The sequence below is a fragment of the Eublepharis macularius genome, chromosome 17, assembly GCF_028583425.1.
Source record: "Eublepharis macularius isolate TG4126 chromosome 17, MPM_Emac_v1.0, whole genome shotgun sequence".
In the NCBI taxonomy this organism is placed as follows: domain Eukaryota; kingdom Metazoa; phylum Chordata; class Lepidosauria; order Squamata; family Eublepharidae; genus Eublepharis; species Eublepharis macularius.
Genome location: NC_072806.1, coordinates 156047 through 177953, shown reverse-complemented (window position 1 = coordinate 177953; position 21907 = coordinate 156047). Strand labels below are relative to the sequence as shown.

The window sequence follows — 21907 nt, the reverse complement described above, 5'->3', positions numbered from 1 at the left end:
CGGTGAGAGCTAGTTTGGTGTAGTCGTTAAGAGTGTGGGTGTTATGACCTGTACTTTCTTTGGGGTAGATTTTTCTTTTAATCTGCCCCTTAACACCCTCTGGGTAGTTTGCTGCCACCAGGAATGTATTATTCCAAAATATTTTATTCAAATTTCCCCTTTGGTAACGTGTTTAAGCGTCAGGCTCCTTCGTGGTTCTATGTGGCCCTGAGGATATGAATGGGATATAGCCATGACAGCTACACTGGGATATAACGAAACAAAACAAATGTTTATTTTTCAAGAAGCGTATCGGTTTCATAAAAGTAGTTCTCGGTTCTTAAAGTTACTCCCTATAAACTCATTCACACAGATCTCTTCTAAGGCTTCACACACAGTTAGCCTCTTTCACTAGACTCAATATTTCTCTCACAGACATGCTTAAACCTGCTCAGGCAGCAGCCCACAGCCAGGGCCTCCCTTCCCCTGACTGAGTGTCCTTTCACAGACATGCTCAGTTCAGGGTCCACACAGGCCATGTTTCTGTCATGAATACTTGAATATACTCAGGCAGCACACAGGCGGCCTCCCTTCCCCTCACTGAGTGTCCTTTCACAGACATGCTCAGTTCAGGGTCCACACAGGGTCATATTTCTCTCATAAAGATTTCCATATACTCAGGCAGCACACAGGCGGCCTCCCTTCCCCTGACTGAGTGTCCTTTCACAGACATGCTCAGTTCAGGGTCCACACAGGGTCATATTTCTCTCATAAAGATTTCCATATACTCAGGCAGCACACAGGCGGCCTCCCTTCCCCTGACTGAGTGTCCTTTCACAGACATGCTCAGTTCAGGGTCCACACAGGCCATGTTTCTGTCATGAATACTTGAATATACTCAGGCAGCACACAGGCGGCCTCCCTTCCCCTGACTGAGTGTCCTTTCACAGACATGCTCAGTTCAGGGTCCACACAGGGTCATATTTCTCTCATAAAGATTTCCATATACTCAGGCAGCACACAGGCGGCCTCCCTTCCCCTGACTGAGTGTCCTTTCACAGACATGCTCAGTTCAGGGTCCACACAGGGTCATATTTCTCTCATAAAGATTTCCATATACTCAGGCAGCACACAGGCGGCCTCCCTTCCCCTGACTGAGTGTCCTTTCACAGACATGCTCAGTTCAGGGTCCACACAGGGTCATATTTCTCTCATAAAGATTTCCATATACTCAGGCAGCACACAGGCGGCCTCCCTTCCCCTGACTGAGTGTCCTTTCACAGACATGCTCAGTTCAGGGTCCACACAGGGTCATATTTCTCTCATAAAGATTTCCATATACTCAGGCAGCACACAGGCGGCCTCCCTTCCCCTGACTGAGTGTCCTTTCACAGACATGCTCAGTTCAGGGTCCACACAGGGTCATATTTCTCTCATAAAGATTTCCATATACTCAGGCAGCACACAGGCGGCCTCCCTTCCCCTGACTGAGTGTCCTTTCACAGACATGCTCAGTTCAGGGTCCACACAGGGTCATATTTCTCTCATAAAGATTTCCATATACTCAGGCAGCACACAGGCGGCCTCCCTTCCCCTGACTGAGTGTCCTTTCACAGACATGCTCAGTTCAGGGTCCACACAGGCCATGTTTCTGTCATGAATACTTGAATATACTCAGGCAGCACACAGGCGGCCTCCCTTCCCCTGACTGAGTGTCCTTTCACAGACATGCTCAGTTCAGGGTCCACACAGGCCATGTTTCTGTCATGAATACTTGAATATACTCAGGCAGCACACAGGCGGCCTCCCTTCCCCTGACTGAGTGTCCTTTCACAGACATGCTCAGTTCAGGGTCCACACAGGGTCATATTTCTCTCATAAAGATTTCCATATACTCAGGCAGCACACAGGCGGCCTCCCTTCCCCTGACTGAGTGTCCTTTCACAGACATGCTCAGTTCAGGGTCCACACAGGCCATGTTTCTGTCATGAATACTTGAATATACTCAGGCAGCACACAGGCGGCCTCCCTTCCCCTGACTGAGTGTCCTTTCACAGACATGCTCAGTTCAGGGTCCACACAGGGTCATATTTCTCTCATAAAGATTTCCATATACTCAGGCAGCACACAGGCGGCCTCCCTTCCCCTGACTGAGTGTCCTTTAACAGACATGCTCAGTTCAGGGTCCACACAGGCCATGTTTCTGTCATGAATACTTGAATATACTCAGGCAGCACACAGGCGGCCTCCCTTCCCCTGACTGAGTGTCCTTTCACAGACATGCTCAGTTCAGGGTCCACACAGGGTCATATTTCTCTCATAAAGATTTCCATATACTCAGGCAGCACACAGGCGGCCTCCCTTCCCCTGACTGAGTGTCCTTTCACAGACATGCTCAGTTCAGGGTCTACACAGGCCATGTTTCTGTCATGAATACTTGAATATACTCAGGCAGCACACAGGCGGCCTCCCTTCCCCTGACTGAGTGTCCTTTCACAGACATGCTCAGTTCAGGGTCCACACAGGGTCATATTTCTCTCATAAAGATTTCCATATACTCAGGCAGCACACAGGCGGCCTCCCTTCCCCTGACTGAGTGTCCTTTCACAGACATGCTCAGTTCAGGGTCCACACAGGCCATGTTTCTGTCATGAATACTTGAATATACTCAGGCAGCACACAGGCGGCCTCCCTTCCCCTGACTGAGTGTCCTTTCACAGACATGCTCAGTTCAGGGTCCACACAGGGTCATATTTCTCTCATAAAGATTTCCATATACTCAGGCAGCACACAGGCGGCCTCCCTTCCCCTGACTGAGTGTCCTTTCACAGACATGCTCAGTTCAGGGTCCACACAGGGTCATATTTCTCTCATAAAGATTTCCATATACTCAGGCAGCACACAGGCGGCCTCCCTTTCCCTGACTGAGTGTCCTTTCACAGACATGCTCAGTTCAGGGTCCACACAGGCCATGTTTCTGTCATGAATACTTGAATATACTCAGGCAGCACACAGGCGGCCTCCCTTCCCCTGACTGAGTGTCCTTTCACAGACATGCTCAGTTCAGGGTCCACACAGGGTCATATTTCTCTCATAAAGATTTCCATATACTCAGGCAGCACACAGGCGGCCTCCCTTTCCCTGACTGAGTGTCCTTTCACAGACATGCTCAGTTCAGGTTCCACACAGGCCATGTTTCTGTCATGAATACTTGAATATACTCAGGCAGCACACAGGCGGCCTCCCTTCCCCTGACTGAGTGTCCTTTCACAGACATGCTCAGTTCAGGGTCCACACAGGGTCATATTTCTCTCATAAAGATTTCCATATACTCAGGCAGCACACAGGCGGCCTCCCTTCCCCTGACTGAGTGTCCTTTCACAGACATGCTCAGTTCAGGGTCCACACAGGGTCATATTTCTCTCATAAAGATTTCCATATACTCAGGCAGCACACAGGCGGCCTCCCTTTCCCTGACTGAGTGTCCTTTCACAGACATGCTCAGTTCAGGGTCCACACAGGGTCATATTTCTCTCATAAAGATTTCCATATACTCAGGCAGCACACAGGCGGCCTCCCTTCCCCTGACTGAGTGTCCTTTCACAGACATGCTCAGTTCAGGGTCCACACAGGCCATGTTTCTGTCATGAATACTTGAATATACTCAGGCAGCACACAGGCGGCCTCCCTTCCCCTGACTGAGTGTCCTTTCACAGACATGCTCAGTTCAGGGTCCACACAGGGTCATATTTCTCTCATAAAGATTTCCATATACTCAGGCAGCACACAGGCGGCCTCCCTTCCCCTGACTGAGTGTCCTTTCACAGACATGCTCAGTTCAGGGTCCACACAGGCCATGTTTCTGTCATGAATACTTGAATATACTCAGGCAGCACACAGGCGGCCTCCCTTCCCCTGACTGAGTGTCCTTTCACAGACATGCTCAGTTCAGGGTCCACACAGGGTCATATTTCTCTCATAAAGATTTCCATATACTCAGGCAGCACACAGGCGGCCTCCCTTCCCCTGACTGAGTGTCCTTTCACAGACATGCTCAGTTCAGGGTCCACACAGGCCATGTTTCTGTCATGAATACTTGAATATACTCAGGCAGCACACAGGCGGCCTCCCTTCCCCTGACTGAGTGTCCTTTCACAGACATGCTCAGTTCAGGGTCCACACAGGGTCATATTTCTCTCATAAAGATTTCCATATACTCAGGCAGCACACAGGCGGCCTCCCTTCCCCTGACTGAGTGTCCTTTCACAGACATGCTCAGTTCAGGGTCCACACAGGCCATGTTTCTGTCATGAATACTTGAATATACTCAGGCAGCACACAGGCGGCCTCCCTTCCCCTGACTGAGTGTCCTTTCACAGACATGCTCAGTTCAGGGTCCACACAGGGTCATATTTCTCTCATAAAGATTTCCATATACTCAGGCAGCACACAGGCGGCCTCCCTTCCCCTGACTGAGTGTCCTTTCACAGACATGCTCAGTTCAGGGTCCACACAGGCCATGTTTCTGTCATGAATACTTGAATATACTCAGGCAGCACACAGGCGGCCTCCCTTCCCCTGACTGAGTGTCCTTTCACAGACATGCTCAGTTCAGGGTCCACACAGGGTCATATTTCTCTCATAAAGATTTCCATATACTCAGGCAGCACACAGGCGGCCTCCCTTCCCCTGACTGAGTGTCCTTTCACAGACATGCTCAGTTCAGGGTCCACACAGGCCATGTTTCTGTCATGAATACTTGAATATACTCAGGCAGCACACAGGCGGCCTCCCTTCCCCTGACTGAGTGTCCTTTCACAGACATGCTCAGTTCAGGGTCCACACAGGGTCATATTTCTCTCATAAAGATTTCCATATACTCAGGCAGCACACAGGCGGCCTCCCTTCCCCTGACTGAGTGTCCTTTCACAGACATGCTCAGTTCAGGGTCCACACAGGCCATGTTTCTGTCATGAATACTTGAATATACTCAGGCAGCACACAGGCGGCCTCCCTTCCCCTGACTGAGTGTCCTTTCACAGACATGCTCAGTTCAGGGTCCACACAGGGTCATATTTCTCTCATAAAGATTTCCATATACTCAGGCAGCACACAGGCGGCCTCCCTTCCCCTGACTGAGTGTCCTTTCACAGACATGCTCAGTTCAGGGTCCACACAGGGTCATATTTCTCTCATAAAGATTTCCATATACTCAGGCAGCACACAGGCGGCCTCCCTTTCCCTGACTGAGTGTCCTTTCACAGACATGCTCAGTTCAGGGTCCACACAGGCCATGTTTCTGTCATGAATACTTGAATATACTCAGGCAGCACACAGGCGGCCTCCCTTCCCCTGACTGAGTGTCCTTTCACAGACATGCTCAGTTCAGGGTCCACACAGGGTCATATTTCTCTCATAAAGATTTCCATATACTCAGGCAGCACACAGGCGGCCTCCCTTTCCCTGACTGAGTGTCCTTTCACAGACATGCTCAGTTCAGGTTCCACACAGGCCATGTTTCTGTCATGAATACTTGAATATACTCAGGCAGCACACAGGCGGCCTCCCTTCCCCTGACTGAGTGTCCTTTCACAGACATGCTCAGTTCAGGGTCCACACAGGGTCATATTTCTCTCATAAAGATTTCCATATACTCAGGCAGCACACAGGCGGCCTCCCTTCCCCTGACTGAGTGTCCTTTCACAGACATGCTCAGTTCAGGGTCCACACAGGGTCATATTTCTCTCATAAAGATTTCCATATACTCAGGCAGCACACAGGCGGCCTCCCTTTCCCTGACTGAGTGTCCTTTCACAGACATGCTCAGTTCAGGGTCCACACAGGGTCATATTTCTCTCATAAAGATTTCCATATACTCAGGCAGCACACAGGCGGCCTCCCTTTCCCTGACTGAGTGTCCTTTCACAGACATGCTCAGTTCAGGGTCCACACAGGGTCATATTTCTCTCATAAAGATTTCCATATACTCAGGCAGCACACAGGCGGCCTCCCTTCCCCTGACTGAGTGTCCTTTCACAGACATGCTCAGTTCAGGGTCCACACAGGGTCATATTTCTCTCATAAAGATTTCCATATACTCAGGCAGCACACAGGCGGCCTCCCTTCCCCTGACTGAGTGTCCTTTCACAGACATGCTCAGTTCAGGGTCCACACAGGGTCATATTTCTCTCATAAAACACTTCCACATACACTCAGGCAGCAGCCCACAGCCGGCCTGCTTTCCTCTGCCTGAAACCTTTTCTCCCTGCCCTGTCAGTCTCAACTGCCTTCACTCCGCCCACCCTCTCAGTCATCAACCAATCACATCACTCACTCATCCCTCTCTTTCACCCCCACTCTTCACCTAGCTCAAACCAAGCATTTAAAGACACAGGCACACATTTACTTGGAATCATTACAGTGGGACTCTAATCTGGAGAGCCGGGTTTGATTCCCCACTCCTCCGCTTGAAGCCAGCTGGGTGACCTTGGGTCAGTCGCAGCTCTCTCAGAGCTCTCTCAGCCCCACCCACCTCACAGGGTGTTTGTTGTTGTGGGGATAATAATGGCATTTGTAAACCTCTCTGAGTGAGTGTTAAGTTGTCCCGAAGGGCGGTATATAAATCGAATAGTTGTTGTTGTTAACAGAAGCTGCCCATTTGCCATTGTTCTTCCCTGAGAGAATGTTTTGCGGCGTGGCCACTGCTGAGAGCGCCTGCCCTGCCATTCCCCTGACAGCCCCGCCAACACCCAACAGTGGCTGCATCCATGATCTCTGCTGCCTCGTGGCACTGCTTCCTGACTCCCCCCCCCCCCCCCCGCCCGGCCAGGGATCAGGCTGTCAGGGACAGGCTCTATTGAAACACATCACTGCATCGGAAAGGTGCAAGAACGTGGTGTGGACCTCGTGACCCCCAGAGTGGAATGATGGCTTGTGGCCCAGAGGAGTTGCCCTGGGGGCCATCATCCCATTCCCAGTGCAAGAGTTCTGAAGTCCATCCCAGCCTCCACAGAGAGCAAAAGGGAGAGTCATCTGGCCTGGCATGGGAGAAGCCCCAGAGATCCCAGGACGTTGCTCTGCGTCCCCTCCCTGGCATCAGCCTCGGTCCCTACATGCAGAGGCCCTCTGCCTGGCTTATCAGATGCCGGCAGCGCTGCTGAAGATCGAGGGTCCTCCTGCCCCCCCCCAAACACACACGGGTGGCACTCTGATTCCCACCCCTGCTCCCTGCAGTGAATCTGAGGGGGGAAGCCGGCTGGGGCCAAAGCCTGCAAGATGCCACTGGCCACCTGCTCCATTTGGCAGCACAGCCACACAAAGACACAGAGACACCAGGAGCCTCTTTGGGGCCACCCCACCCATTCCAGCCCAGAGCCAGAGACCGTTCGCTGGGAGGCGTGAAGGGGGGCAGCCTTTCAGGGAAGTGGGGGGGGGCACTGTCATGCACAGACAAGCAAACAAACAGAAGAGAGCTGCTGATTGACAAGACTCTACTGAATTGGCAAGAAGCGAAGAGGATGTCTGGACGCACGTTGCCAACTTCCCTTGCTCGTGAAGGGAGCTGAGCCTGTGGAGAGCCGTTCCCCATGCTGCTTTCTCCGGAGCAGGGTCGACTCATGTGCTGCTTGGGGAATGGCTCCATGGGTAGGGCTGGAACAGCCACGCTCCCTGGCCTTCCTGACAGGGTCGTAACCTGTCTGAAAGGGACACTCCTGTGGCGAGAGGCTGGGCCACGCCCCAGGCAGGTGTCAATGGCTGGGGGCGGTGGCGGCGGTGGCGGCTCCATCATCCTGGGTGCTGCTGGCAGCCAGACGAAGGGTGCCCCACCGGCAGGGTAGTGCTCCTCATCTGCATCGGGCTGTTATGCTCCCACGACTGCTTGGAGTTCTGATCCTGGGAGGCAGGGAGACGTGAGGTTGCATGGCTGCCCTCATAGGGGAGTTATAAGCGCCTACGAGCGCCTACTCGCCCCGGCCTGCAGCCAGACTCTCACCTCTGCCCAAGGGGGAAGCCTGGCCGAGAGAGTCTGAGTGGAGACCCGGCACAGGCTGCTAGAAGACCCCCCCAAAACAGCTGTGCTGAGCATTGGCTCCCCAGCCGCCTGCCTCTGTGGCAGGCATGGGTTGTGCAGCCCCCTAGGCAAGGGTCATGCCTGGCCGCCGAGTGTGCCTCGATGACAGATGCCGGCGTTTGAGGGGACATGGGTGAGGGGAGGCTGGTGTGAATGAAGGGCCCAGGGCAGCCGCCCTGCCAGCTCCTCCTCACTTGTCAGTGTGCTCTTGACCCTTCCCGGCACCAGGACTTGGGAGTCGGTTAACCTGCAGGGGAACTTGGGTGGCAGTTCTTTGCTGGGCATTCTGGACTCGGATCTGCTCCCCTGAGCGAGTGCACAGAGCTCCCCAGATTTCACCAAGTCCCCCTGGTGCATTCTCAGTCCCCACGGCAGGGGGCTCCTGGGCAGGGCCTCTGGCCTCACCCCTACTTACTTGGGGCCATAGCTGCCCTGGCCAGAGGTTATGTAGAGTGTGTGGGGCACTGATTGCTGGACCAAGGGCTCAGCCACCACAGGGGCACAAGCCAGTTGGTCCCCACGGTAGTTGGCATGCTGTGCTCCGCCTGGCCGCTTGGGCAGTGCCGAGCAGGGAGGGGAGTGAATTTCTCCCATAAAATGGGTGCCTATGGGCTACACCACTGTTTTATGCAGTGTAACTTTCCACCTCTGCAGGGGGTTGTCTCAGGCCCGGAATGATTTAGGGAACTACTAACCCACGCCCCACCCCACCCCAGACCACTCCCGTGAGCTCCAGTGACTTACGCCACACTGACAGCCATGCCTGGCTGCAGCGGGCGAGCACAGGCAGGGGGACACTGTAGAGCATCACTGCGGCCGCACACCGTCGTGAGGGGCGTTTATGCCCGCATAAGTCCGTGATACACGGCATAACCTTTAGACCACTCCCTGTGTACTTTCCGCCCCCCCCCCCTTCCCAGGATTGGGCTGTAAAAGTAGCTGAGGAAATTATCATTTATTGTTCTGATAATTGGAAGTAAGTGTTGAATTTGACCTTTGTAATCTTGCTGCAGAAATTAATGAACAATAACAGATTTATTTTAGAGCCATGTGTAGATTATTTCAGCATTCGTTGGCGAAACAATAATTTTATCTACAATATCATCACATGTTAAACCTATAAAGATTTGTTTTGATTTTAACAGTCACAGTATCTATAAAAAGTGTTATTGTCTTTTAATTGTACTATACAAGATAAATTTATTTTAGTTGGCCTTATCTGTATAGCTCTTGATAAGTTCTGTCACCATTTATGGAACGTTCCAGGGACTTCTTTGCCTTTTTGGGGAAACAAAGTTCTATTTTTATCGAAAATATAGTGAACGGTGATGAAACTCTGTCCTGTTATTGTATCCAGTTGCAGTAGAGTGGTGGGCCTTGGCCCGAGCTTCCCAGCATGCTGCTCCACGAGGCTGCAGTGGCTGCTGGGACCCCAGTTCTCTGCTCCTGGAGCCTGCCGGGTGCAGAAGTGCCTGGCCAGCCTTGGCAGCTGCCCTCAAGCTCTGTGCCCCACCCTCTTTCCCTCCTGGCAGTTTTCCCCGCCGAGATGGCCTCCTTGCTTTCCCCGCAGGCAGAGAACCGCGTCTTGCAGCAGGAGCTGTCCCGCGTAGAGGACCTGCTGGCGCAGAGCCGTGCCGAGCGGGACGAATTGGCCATCAAGTACAACGCCATCAGTGAACGGGTAGGTCCCTTGGTGGGGCGGGGAAGGGGAGGGGAAGGTATGCTGTTCAGAGGGTCTTGCCCACTTCCTTCCTCGCAGTTAGTGCTGTGGCAATTCCCCTTTTGGCAATGCATCCACGTGCTAGCGGCGGTACTGTAAAGAAAACAACAGGGTCACTGGAGCATGGGGGGCCGCATGGAAAGGTGGTGGGTCTCTCAATGGACCTGCTCGTGTTCTCTCTTCCACGAAAGCAAATTCTTCATCATTGCCCTAACATGCCCGTCGATGAACATGGAGCCTTGGAGAACAGCCTCTGAAGGAAAGAGGTCTGCTCCAGGGGCTTACAGTCCCAACGTCTCAGTTGTTCTGCCCGGCCGCCCGGCCGCCCTCGGTGTCTTCGTGAGCCCATCGCCCCCACCACATGAAGGCCCCTTGGATTCCCTCCCCATCTTGGGAGCTTCTGATTCCCTTCTTCCTTTCCTAGGATGGGGCAAAGATGTTGCCGTGGTGGGGTCTTTTCTGTGCTTCCTTTCCTTGCTGCCCCGTTGCGCTCTTTCCTCCCTCTGCTCGAAGAGGATTCCACTATGCCTCCTGCTGTGCCCAGAGAAAGGGGCTTGCTTGGCAGAAGGTGTTTGCTGGGGGAGGCGGGTAGCGGCGCTTTCCCTCCTTTTGTCCATTTCCTAAGCTCTTGAGCTTGCCTGGACATGTCTGCCTGTCTGAACGGGGCTGGTGCTTGCTGGGACTTGCCTTGCAGGGTGCTGGCCGGGAGTGGCGGCTGCTCTTGAGCCACGGAAGGAATTGGAGCGGAACTTTATAAGTTGCCTGAAATGAGGGAGGGGTGGAATAATGCTCGGATAGTTATGAGCCCTGATTTTGGCTGTGATCTGCTGCAACAGCCCTGTTGGGTAGGCTCAGTATGGTTTCCCCTGTGTTGTATGGGGAGGGCTTGCAAGGGTCTGAGGACTTCGGGGCTTGGCCTTTGGTCTGTTAGTCACAAAGGTGGACTGAGTGTTGTATGTATCCGTCTGCATCCTTCCAGTGGTCCACTGCTTCGGGGTGCTCAGCACAACTCTAAAGAGGCAGAGGCAGGTGGATCGAGCGTGTCTGCACTTTCTGCTCGAAGAACAGGAAAACCCTAACCCTTCACGCACAAAGTGTAGTTGTGGAACTCGCCACCAGGAGATGTAGTGATGGCTGCTAGCTCAGATTACTTTGAAAAGGGAATTGACAAATTCATGACACTAGTAGTCATGGTGGCTAAATGGAACCTCCACGTCTGGGGGCAGTATACTAGTTGCTGGGGGCACCAGGGGAGGACTTTGGACTCTTCTCCGCTGTGCACCTTGGAAGTGGGATCCAGGAGGGAATTGACTTGCCTTGGCTGGATTCTCTTACGTTTCCCTCATATTTGAGCCTTGGTACCTGCGCTTCCATCGTGGTGATGCGGATCCAGTGGATCCCTCCCCATCTGAGACACAGAATAGAGGTGAAAGGAATGTGTACGTGGCTTCATGCTGCGCTGTGCGTGCCTCAGGGGAGAACGGGGTATTCCGTGGCAATTCCCATCCGGGAAGAGTTTCAGAGCCTCCCGTGGAGCATCGAGCTCGACTGTCTGGGGCAGTGGGGTGTTTTCTGAGGAGCAAGGAGGGTGTGTGGGGAGGGGCTTGCTTTGCCCTGAGGATCTCCTCAGCTGTCGGTCTTTGCTGGGGGTGGGACATACTGGCAGGAGTACAATAAGTGGGTTGGGGGGGGGGTTGGCTGGTACTGGCCAAGGCGGGGGGGGGGGGGCGGGAGCAGCAAGTGGGTTGGGGGTATTATTTCAAAGCAAGGGGGACATGCTGACATATTCCAGTGGTCATGGCAACCATCCCCACCATGGGAATTTAAATGGGCTGCGGGTTGCCGTGGCAGCAGTTGCCAAGAAACTTGGCTCAAACATGCCACTGCCAGTACCAGCACCCGCCCCCCCCCCCAAGATAGCAGTTTTTTTGATGATATGAACAGTGGCAGCAACAGAAATGGCTGTGATGGTGGGGGGGGGCCGTCAGTATAATTCTGTTACATCCTTGTCCTGGCCTCTGAAGTTGGCAAGATTTAAGCTGAGGAAAGGAAGGGAAGCGGGAGAGGACGGCCTGTGTTTGTGAAGGGGGGGTCCATGGGACAGCCCACATAGAGTATTGGTGGACACAGGACTTGGGGGCCTAAGCATCTCTGATTTCCTGTAAGAAAAGCTCCGCAAAGCTCTTGGCTCCTCCCTGTGAACTTTACAGAAAAACAGTAGAAGGGCAGAATAAACTGTGCAAGAGAGTTCCGCTCATGTGATGTGCTTTTGCTGCATTGGTCCAGTGAAGCCGCTGCCCAGCTTGGCTGTGGAGCACTCTCAGAATGACCCGGGGCCGCACACAGGCCTTCCCTCCGGGCAGAAAAGGGCAGAGCAGAGCCAGGAAGCGGGCCAAGACCGAGCATGCGGCCCCACCTCTTCCAGTAGTCCATGAGCCCCACGGGCTGCTGCTTGCTGTGTATGAAGCGGGTCACGGCCTCCCCCTTCTGCCTGGTCAGAGCCTCAGTCCAGTGGGCTCGGTCTCATCTCCTCCAACTGGCATCAGCTCTCCAGGGACAGAGGCAGGGGGCTGTTGGAGAGCCGCCAGGCGGGCGCTGAACTGACCTTGGGCCCTTCTGTGTGCCCTGGTGTACGGGGCCACTTGCCCACTGCTGGGTGGGACTGAAGCAGCAGCCTCCTTCCCTGCCTCCCTTTGGAAAGAGGAGGAGTGGGGGAGGGCAACCATCTCCGGACACTGCAGGGGCCGGGGGCCGGTGCAGGGAGGGAGATTTGGGTCTCTGCTGAGCATCTCCTTCCTCAAGCCAACGAGCCGGGCAGTTCTGCTTGGCCAGGACGAGGCTGTCCCTTGGGGGCTTTTGTGTCCCACGAGGCACAGCAGATGTTTGGCCAAGCGGCTTGTGTGGAGGGGCTCACCCCTCTGAGCCCCCTGAGCGTTCCAGGAGGCTGTATGTGAAGAAGAGGGGGGAACGGGCAACTAAAGGCCTGCGGCTTTGCGGCAGTGGCAGGCGGTTCTGAGGGCTATCCTGTCCTCCCTGAGCTTGTAGCTGACAGAAGGCCTGCTCTGCTCACAGCGGCTTGTGTCCAGCGGCGGGGTTGGGGGGGCTCTCCTGCGCCCACTTGTCTGTGAGGGTTCAAGGCTCCTTTAGCTGCTCGGCCGCAGGGCTTTTTGGTCTGTGCAGATCCGCTTCGTTTTGTGATTTGCCTGTCTCTGCCGGTGGGGTGGGGCTAGGGCTGCCCCGGCCTCTAGACCTTTCTTACGGCAGGCAGGAACGGTGTCCGAGAGGGATTGAAGGGAGGTGCGGACTGAGAGGGTGTGATTGGCCCCGGGTCACCCGGTGGGCTTCCGTGGCAGAAGGCGGGGATTCGAACCTGTCTCTCTCAGATTGCAGTCCCCTACTTTAGCCACTACATCACCTGGTCCTTGTAACTGGAGATGCTGCTGGGGATTGACTGTTGGGCCCTCTGGGTGTCAAGAGCTGTTCTCCCTCTGAGCCACAGCCCATCGCCAAGGCTCTCTGGGCACGCACTTGGAGCCTTCCGTGTTCTGGATAGTGCCCAGCCGAAAGATACTCAGTGGATTGCAGAGAAACACATTCACAGCAGTTCCCATCCACAAAACAGGCACATGGCTACAGGATACCCTGTGCATCACCCCAGAACTGCCTCCCCCAATAATAGACATCTACAAGTGGGAATCTGAGTAGCTTGTGGTGGGGAAGGAAGGACAATGGAGGGGGTGCTGAGCCCCTTGGTCACCTCTTCTGGGTGGGTGTGGGGAAGAAGAGGAAAGGCCACAGCCGCAGGAGTGGACCGGGAAGTGAGAATGGCCAAGGAACAAGTCAAACTGAGCAGGAGCCGGCACTGCAGGGACCCTCAGCCCAGGGGGTCGGAGAGTGGTCATTCACTCACCCGCGGCTGCATCGTCCTCTCTTCTTGAAGCACTGCCGGGGGAGCCAAACAGCCCCTGAAGCTCAGGCACAGTTGCTGGGGCTGGGCTCTGCTTGCTCCGGTGACCCACTGGGGAATTCCCAGCAGGCTAAGGGCCCAGCCCGCCCCTGAGCAGCGGCTCCTCCTCCTCCTCCCGGCCTGCCCTCTCGGCCGCCTCCCAGTGGGGCCACTGGCTGTTTGGTTACTTTGCATAGCTCCCCCCCCTTCCCCCACCCCGCTGCCAGGGCTGCTGAGCACTGGCAGTGTTTGGGCCTCAGCGGAACCAGTGGCCCCTCGAGCGCCTTCCTGTCCAGAACAAACACTGCAGCCTGCTTCACCTAGTTGCCGCCACCTTTTCCTCTGGGCTGTCTTCCCTCCGCCCTTCCTAGTGCCTCTTGGGGTTCCTGGGCAATCCACAGGGTGACTCCAGAGATCTTGTAATGGAACATCAATGGAGCTCACTTTTCTGAGGTGGTCGGGAAGGCCCCCCCACGCTTCTCCTCTCATTTCACAGAGCGTGCAAAAAGGAGGGTTCCGGGGGGGGGGCATTTTTACAAAAGGGTCAGAACATTAGCTGAGTGGAACTGCCCGCTCTAAGGGATGACGTTGTAGCCATTGCGATGTCTGCTGCGTGTGCCCACTCCCTTCTTGACTGCACTCCCTTTGTAACCCCTTTTCTTCATTATGGGGCATCGTGCTTTATGCTGTCTGGGGAGCTTTAAGCTGTGCTTATTGACGTTTTCTCCAGTTTCTGTAAATTGTTCTTTGGAGGCCGGCTGCTGAATTGCATTGCTTTGCATGTTTTGTCATCTGCCTCGAGTTTCAGTGAGAAAGGCATGCGTATGAATGAAGGGCCTCACCCTTTTGGGACAACGGAGGGTGGACTCGGCAGGGGCGTGGCTGGGGCTGCTCCAGCTTTTCTTTTCTGCGGGCGCGATAGAAAGGCTTTGTCCACCGGGGGGGGGGGGCAAGGTAGTTCCCATTTTACTGATTGGGTGGGCATGTGCAGGTGGGGGTCCTCATCCAGTAGCACTGAGTTTGAGGTGGAGGGGCTTCCCCCCTTTATTCCCCGCCTCACAAAGACATGGAACAGGGGGCTTGACCTGCCTTTCCCTGCCCTCAGCTGGAGCAGGCCCTGCGGCTGGAGGCAGGCACACAGGAGTCCCTGGAGAGCAAGGGCTTGGCCCAGCACAACCTCGAGCTGCGCCGGCGGCTGGAGGAGGAGCAGGCGGCCTACAAGCGCAAGCTCCAGGCTTACCAGGAGGGTCAGCAGCGGCAGGCGCAGCTGGTGCAGAAGTTGCAAGGCAAGGTGAGAGCCGCTTGACAATGCACGGCTGGCCCCGAGAGAGCCCCCAGTAGCCCCCAGGCTGAGAAAGGAGATTGAGGCCTGGGGTCCTCTTTCCTCTCAAAGGCCATGGGGGGCACTCTTATTGCTCCCATGGATTTTCTCGCCTGGCTGCTTGAGCCCTTTGAAAATAAGTTGCCAAGTGTGCCTTGCCCATCTGTTTCCACCACCACCTGGCAAGGCAACATTTGCAGTGTGCCAGCTCAAGGCCAGAGGGCATGTCCTTGACAGAGCTTTCAGCAGGCTTTTGGAGCAAAGTTCGCACCATCTGGAGGAGCTGGGGCAGCAGCGTGGGCGGATGCTCGCAGTGCAAGTGTGCTCCTGGGGAATCATAACGTAACATTTATGCACCGCCCTTCAGGGCAGCTTAACACCCACTCAGAGCGGTTTACAAAGTGTGTTATTATTCTCCCCACAACAACAAACACCCTGTGAGGTGGGTGGGGCTGAGAGAGCTCTGAGAGAGCTGTGACTAGCGTGAGGTCACCCAGCTGGCTTCAAGTGGAGGAGGAGTGGGGAATGAAACCGGGCTCTCCAGGTTAGAGTCCTGCCGCTCTTCTTAACCACGGCTCCAAGCTGGCCCTTGCCTGAACCAAGCAGGGGCCGCGACACCGGGATTCCCTGTCCCCTTGGAAGCGTCCAGCGCTTGAGCCTTGGGCTAAGAGGCACTGGCTCCAGCCGCTTCCTTTCCCTCTGTAGGTTCTCCAGTATAAAAAGAAATGTGCCGAGCTGGAGCAAGAGCTGCTGGAGAAGTCGGCAGCCCTGGAGCAGTGGAGCGTGGCGGTGGGTCCCTCTGACAAGGCTGGCGGGGTGGGGGGATCTGCTCTCCCGCATGGCCCTCTGACCCCTTGATCTGCTGTGTGGCCAGGAGCAGGTCCTCTCCTTTGAAGGGGTGGTGGCTGCTGTTCAGCTCCTCACACCAGAGGCGCAGATGCGGAAGCCTGGCCTGGAAGCCCTTCATTCCAAGGTGGAGATCAGGTTCCTCAGAAACAGCACTAGAGCGGAGGGAAGTCAGCACTACAAACGCACATGCCCATTTCGCTGTCACAGTTCTCCCCTTGCTCCCCAGAAGAATCCTGGCAATTGTAGTTTGCACATAGTAGAAGTAGCTGCCAAGACCCTTGGCTCCTCCTCTCCAAAGAACTACAGTTCCCAGGGTTCCTTGGCTATGATTGTTAAAACAGTTCAATTCTGTTCTGCAGATAAGCCCGTCAGTTCCCTAAATGGCGTTGGATGAATATTTCAGAGGAGGGAATGGGACATCAAATGTTTTGATGGGAGGCTTGGTATGGGAACAAGAGAGGCACTCTGTGCGTGCTCAGAATATTCCAGGGTTTGGTTTTGGGGGGTGAGTGGGTGCGTGCTTGAATTCGGCTGTGCCTGCCAGGATAGACTTGCAGGTCCAGGCTCTGAGGAGAGCTGTTGCTTGAAGCCCTCCTGGCTTCCTCTCACCAGAGCCGCCCGGGTGCTGCCGAGTCAGGCTTGCAGCACGAGGAGGAGCACGGCCGTGACCTGGAAAACGCACTTGTCCGCCTGGAGGAGGAGCAGCAAAGGTTTGTGCTGGGTGGGGTGGGAGGACTGGGAGCAGCACCTGGAAAAATCTTGTGGGGAGAGCAGCAGCATGTGGCCCCAGGATGTCTTGCCAGATGTAGCATTTTGTGAGAATTGGGCCGGGACTTTGAATTTGAGCGTTGTTGTAATATGGTTGTTTGGTTCTCAAGAAATTCCTGCCCTGTTGTTCAAGAGGCCACAAAACACTCAACAAGAGCCCTCGACCGTGCCACCTCAAAAGACCCCTGAATAAAAGGAGTGGCTGCATGGGATAGGGGTTAGAGCGTTTGGCTAGGATCTGGGGGGCTCAGGTTTGAATCCCCACCCTGCCAATGGAAGCTGTCTCGCTGCCCTTGGGAGTCAGCCGCAGACTCTCAACTTGACCTACCTCACAAGGGGGTGGTTGTGAGGATCAAAGGGAGGAGAGGAGAAAGATGCTGTCAGCTACTTTGGGTCCAGAGTGGCTCCCCCCGCCCCCCGCCCCCAAGCAGGTTGCATGGTTGCACACCTGCTGCTGCCTGGGAACTCTGCCCTTTTTAAATCTGTACGTGGTATTTTATCTTCTGTTGTAACCCGCCCTGAGTCTGCTTGCGGGGAGGGCGGGATATAAATATAATTAATAATAATAATACCCAGTGGGGCCGAGTGAGAGAGCAACTCATGGTGTTTTATCCTGCCCAGGTGTGCCAGCCTTGCCCAGGTCAATGCCATGCTTAGAGAGCAGCTGGAACAAGCCAACACAGCAAACCAAGCCCTGAGCGAAGACATCCGGAAGTTGACAGCAGATTGGTCGAAAGCCCGGGAGGAGCTAGCGCAGCGGGAGGGGCAGTGGCGCCGGGAGGAGGAGGTCTGCTGCAGGAGGCAGGCGGGTGGGGGGAGGGCATTCTTTCCTGGGGTGTACATAGACTTTGCGGGGGTTTTGAATCCGCGCAGAAGGGCAGACTGCTCTCTCAGGTCCCCCTCCGCTCTGCATCGGCTGGTGTCTGGCCGTGGGTATCTCGGCTACACTGCATTAAGCCAGAGGCCAAAGTTGCCATTTTGTCTGTTTCATAAATGTTTGAGCTTCTCCCTGTTTTTCTCCGCAGTCATTCAACACTTACTTCAGCAATGAGCACAGTCGGCTGCTTGCCCTTTGGCGCCAGGTGGTGGGTTTCCGAAGACACTTCAACGAAGTGAGGACCATGACGGAGAGGTTAGCACTTGCCCTCTGGGCCAGGCTCATCCACATGGCAGATGGCCAGTGCAGTCCTAAGGATCGCCTTCCCATTAGCGCCCAGTCGCCCGCACATCTGTGGCACTACTCATCTCGTCAAAGACTTCTGCGGGAAATCTATGCTGGTGGCTGAGCATGCAACAGCGTGCAAGGCCACAACAGGGCGTGTACACACCCTGTTCCCTTGACAACCCTGCCAGCATCCTCCAATGGCTGCGCCGCCGCTCTTGGCAGGCATGTGAGTGGCAGGCAAAGGCCCAGCCGATCCACCCGCCACCTGCCAACATCTCCCCTTCCCCTTCTCCAGCGAGAAGGCAGCCTGGGACCACATGGCCCCACGACCGCGGCGCCCAGTCGAGGTGCCCGGCTCAGGAGTAGCTCTCTATGGTGGGAAGAGGCTGGGGACAGGCTGGCCAAGCCCCCCGCTCTGTTCCCTACTGGGGCCAGGTCATCCACCGAGAGAGTCAGTTTGGTGTAGTAGTTAAGAGCAGCAAGACTCTAACCTGGAGAACCAGGTTTGATTCCCTACTCCTCTGCTTGAAGCCGGCTGGGTGACCTTGGGTCAGTCACAGCTTCTAGGAGCTCTCTCAGCCCCACCCGCCTCACAGGGTGATTGATGTTGTGGGGATAATAATGACATACTTCGTAAACCGCTCCGAGTGGGTGTTAAGTTGTCCTGAAGGGCGGTATGTAAATTGAATATTATTATTTGGATGTCGTCATTGTTGTTATTCCTGCTTGAGGACGGCCTTTGGTGTTGTTGCCTGCCAATTCCACCCCCCTCCAGTAATCCTGCATGCCGCGCCCCCCCAGAGACCACTGTCCTGAGAGGGGCCCTGCACACGGGCGGGGGGAATCACTCGGGTAAGCAGCAGACACCTCCCTCGTTTGGCAAGGGCCAGGCTGGCAGCCAAGCTCCAGTCGCTGGAAGGCCCTGCTGCTGCCACTCCGGGAAACCGTGGTGTGCTCCCTCCTTGGTAGGTGCAGCCCACTGTGACGGAGATGCGGTGCAACTGCCTCATCGAATGAGGAGGAGCCAGCGGAGGGAGGGGTGTCCAGCCAGGGCGCCCCTGGAGCAGCCGGAGGGCACAGACTCCCTGGTGGACGAGGAGGGGGCTGTAACCTGCTCCAGGCCGTGAGCTGCAACTGCAAGCTACCCTAGCAGTTCCTCAGTGTGCGCCTGGCCTTTGCCCGTGACAGCCAGTCGATCCTCCAGAAGGTCCACAGCTGCCACCACAGACACAGCCGGCCCAGCCGTGCACTCGTGGCCCCGGTCCCTAGCCTCCCTCCATTCGCAGCACCCAGCCTTTCTCTCGCGGCAAGTGGGTCTTACAGCTCCCTCCTTGTCCACCAGGGAGTTTATGCCCTCCGGTTGCTCCTTTGGTTGCTCCGGGGGCATCCTGGCTGGAAAAACCCCTCCCCTCGCTGGCTGCTTCCCATTCGATGAGGGTCTCCAACCGCTTGCTGTAGATCGCTGCCCACGTGGTGGCGGAGAAGGTGGGGGGGTGCACTGAGCAGGGCCAGGGGGCCGCGTCCGGGCCCCAGGCATTGTCTCCGCGTCCTCCATGTCCCTGGCCATGAGGGTGTGCACATATTTCTGAGCTGTTCCAAAGGAATAATTCCAGTGCTTCCCAGCAGGTATCTCCATCTGGGTGACGTCCCCCAGGGCAGACACCCCCTCCACCGCCATGCACCAAAGTGCCCGGTGGTGAGCGGTAGCTGGTGCACCCCTGGCAGTGATGAGAGCACCTCTAGGCTGTACAGAAGCGCCTTCTCGGTCCCAGTGCTGTTCAGCTACTGCTGGTCATCTTCCCCTCTGGAGCTCTCCGCAGCTGTGTGGCTCCCATAGAGAGAGATGTGGAGGCGAGGCTGCGCAGCGGGGAAACCCCCATGAGAGATGCACTCCCCCTGCCCTTGGCTGGCAGCACACAGAGTGGATGCAGGGCAGCCGCAACCTGCTTGTGGTCCCTAAGGAAGAGAGTATGTGATGGTGGCCATGCAAGGCAAGATGTGGGGGAGGGGTCCCCTCTTCCCTGTGCCTCCACTAACACAGCCTCTGGATTGGCCACCCTCGCCTGGTGCCCGCCTCCTGCCTGCCAAGCATGGAGGTCCACCTGATCCATTTCCTGTTAGTACTGTATGTTTGGGTGGCGTGCTGGGGCTGGAGGAGGTGCCAGGCCAGGTGGTTCTGGGAGCGCATCAGAACCCTCCTGACCTTAGACAGCACCTGCCTGGACCGCTTCTACCTGGACGGCTCCTGGGCCAGTGCTCCAGGGCCAAGCTGCTGCCCCCAGGGCCACCCCAGGACTGTCCCTGTCCTCCAGAAAGTGATGCTGTCCCTTCAGTTCTTGGCCACTCCATCCTTCTAGGATGTCCTGGAAGTGTCCCAATACTTGGCAAGCCACCACCTCCAGAAGCACATGCGCTTCCCACCAAGGAAGCCAAGCTGGCCCCTATCTGGGCTGGCTTTGCCTCCCTTGCAGGGCTGCCAAATGGGGACTGCACACACACACACACCACTCTGTGCTCCCTGGTGGGAGCCCAGGTATACCGGCACTGCCACCACTTCTACAGCATCAGCCTCCTGGCCTGCCACGAGCACCATCTTCACAGGCCTGGTGGCCAAGATCCCCGGGAGCGCCCTCAATGCTGCTCAGATCTTCATGGCATCAGCCTGAACCTCCTCCCTGCCACATGGCTGAAGGGCGAGGGCTTGCTGTTGAGTGGGTGGCCCTGGAGAGAGCAGTTTCCACAGGCAAAGGGCACTGACGCCTGTCATCTTCCCTACTCGCGCAGGTGACCAAGGCTAACCAATCCTCCCATACCTCCTGACCCCATTTCTCTTGGACGAGCTGGTAGACCGTGCCATCCACAGCCCAGCTCACCAGCTCACAAGAATGGTTATCGAGCGAGCATTTGGCCCGCTGAAAATGCATTTCCGGTGCCTCTGCTATATGGAGGACTGAAGGGCCGTGCAGCCCCTGGTGACTGCCACGCCTGTGGCTGTTTGTGTTATGCGCCACAACATGGCCCTCTGGCAGCAGCTTCCACTGCCCCTGACGGAGGAGCCAGGGGAGGACTCCTGGGATGGGACACGGCTGGTGGCTTGCCCGAGCCGGCACTGGACCAGAGTCACGAGTACATCTGAGTGCAAGTGGGTGCAGAGTGAATTTGGTGTGACGGCTGCTGATCAGCGAGGCTGTGTTGGGACACAGAGCTCCACCATGAGTGGCCCTGGCTGCATCTCCACGCCAACCTCGCCAGCTCGGCCCACGGGGGTGGCTTCTGGAACTGTGAGGGCAGGTCATGGGCCCACGACGCTCCTGTCAATGCTGAGGGCACGAAGTGGTCTGGCGTGGCCTGGGTGGGGAGTGAGTGGCCCCTCCACTCTCCCTGTAGGGCTGCCCTCTCACACAACCTGGAATGCTCCATTCAGCCTCCATAGCTCTGGTGTTGCTTGTGCGGACGGATGGCCACTGCTGTGTTCTCGACCTTGAACTGCATAAGACTGATTGGGGCGTGTGGTCTGTGTTTGTGGACAGAGGCATGGTTGTAACTGTGTGTCTCGCTTTTGGGGTCGCGTGTGCAGCCCACCCCTTCGCATGAGACTTTGTTCTCTTTCACCCCCACCCCCTCCCTGGCAGAGATCTCTTGGAGCTGACTGGCGAGCTGTCCCGGTCCAGCCGTTTGGTGCACGCTGCCTGCCTGAACGTGAGCAGCAACCTGCGCCTGTCTGAGAGCAGCGCTGGCGTGGCTCTGGAGAAGCAAGCACGGCTTCTGGCCCAGCTGGAGGAGCAGCTGAAGGACAAAGTCCGCGATATGATCCAGCTGCAGGTCAGGTGTGACACAGAGAAGGCTGAGCTGAGCAGCAGGTACCTACTCAGAGGCAACACCTGCCCTGGAGGGCGGTGGGGGAATGGGGCCCCCGTGTTAAGAGGAGCGCCACTAGATGTGCCATGGGGCCCGCCAGCGGCAGGCTACTTGGCGCTCTAGTTGACCTGCCTCTGGTGAGTTCAGGCGGGTCTCCAGCCACAGGCCTTGGAAGGCCTCTGGAAGAGCTGTTGACACCCCAGTGGACCAATTCTGGCAGGAAGGGCTAC

The 21907-nt window shown here is 55.9% G+C and overlaps 1 protein-coding gene across 2 annotated transcripts in view; it reads left to right on the top strand.

Annotated features, from left to right (window-relative positions):
* The window catches only part of CROCC (ciliary rootlet coiled-coil, rootletin), a 54206-nt gene that overhangs the window by 2806 nt on the left and 29493 nt on the right, over positions 1-21907 (top strand). For both annotated transcript variants that reach the window (XR_008598408.1, XM_055001371.1), the window contains exons 3-9: positions 9583-9731; positions 14822-15007; positions 15743-15826; positions 16499-16596; positions 17276-17441; positions 17680-17786; positions 21452-21679. Coding sequence is in view for 1 of the 2 variants with exons in the window: in XM_055001371.1 (XP_054857346.1) it covers positions 9583-9731; positions 14822-15007; positions 15743-15826; positions 16499-16596; positions 17276-17441; positions 17680-17786; positions 21452-21679 (1018 nt within the window). In the remaining variant the exon portion in view is untranslated. The remainder of the gene's footprint in view (positions 1-9582; positions 9732-14821; positions 15008-15742; positions 15827-16498; positions 16597-17275; positions 17442-17679; positions 17787-21451; positions 21680-21907) is intronic.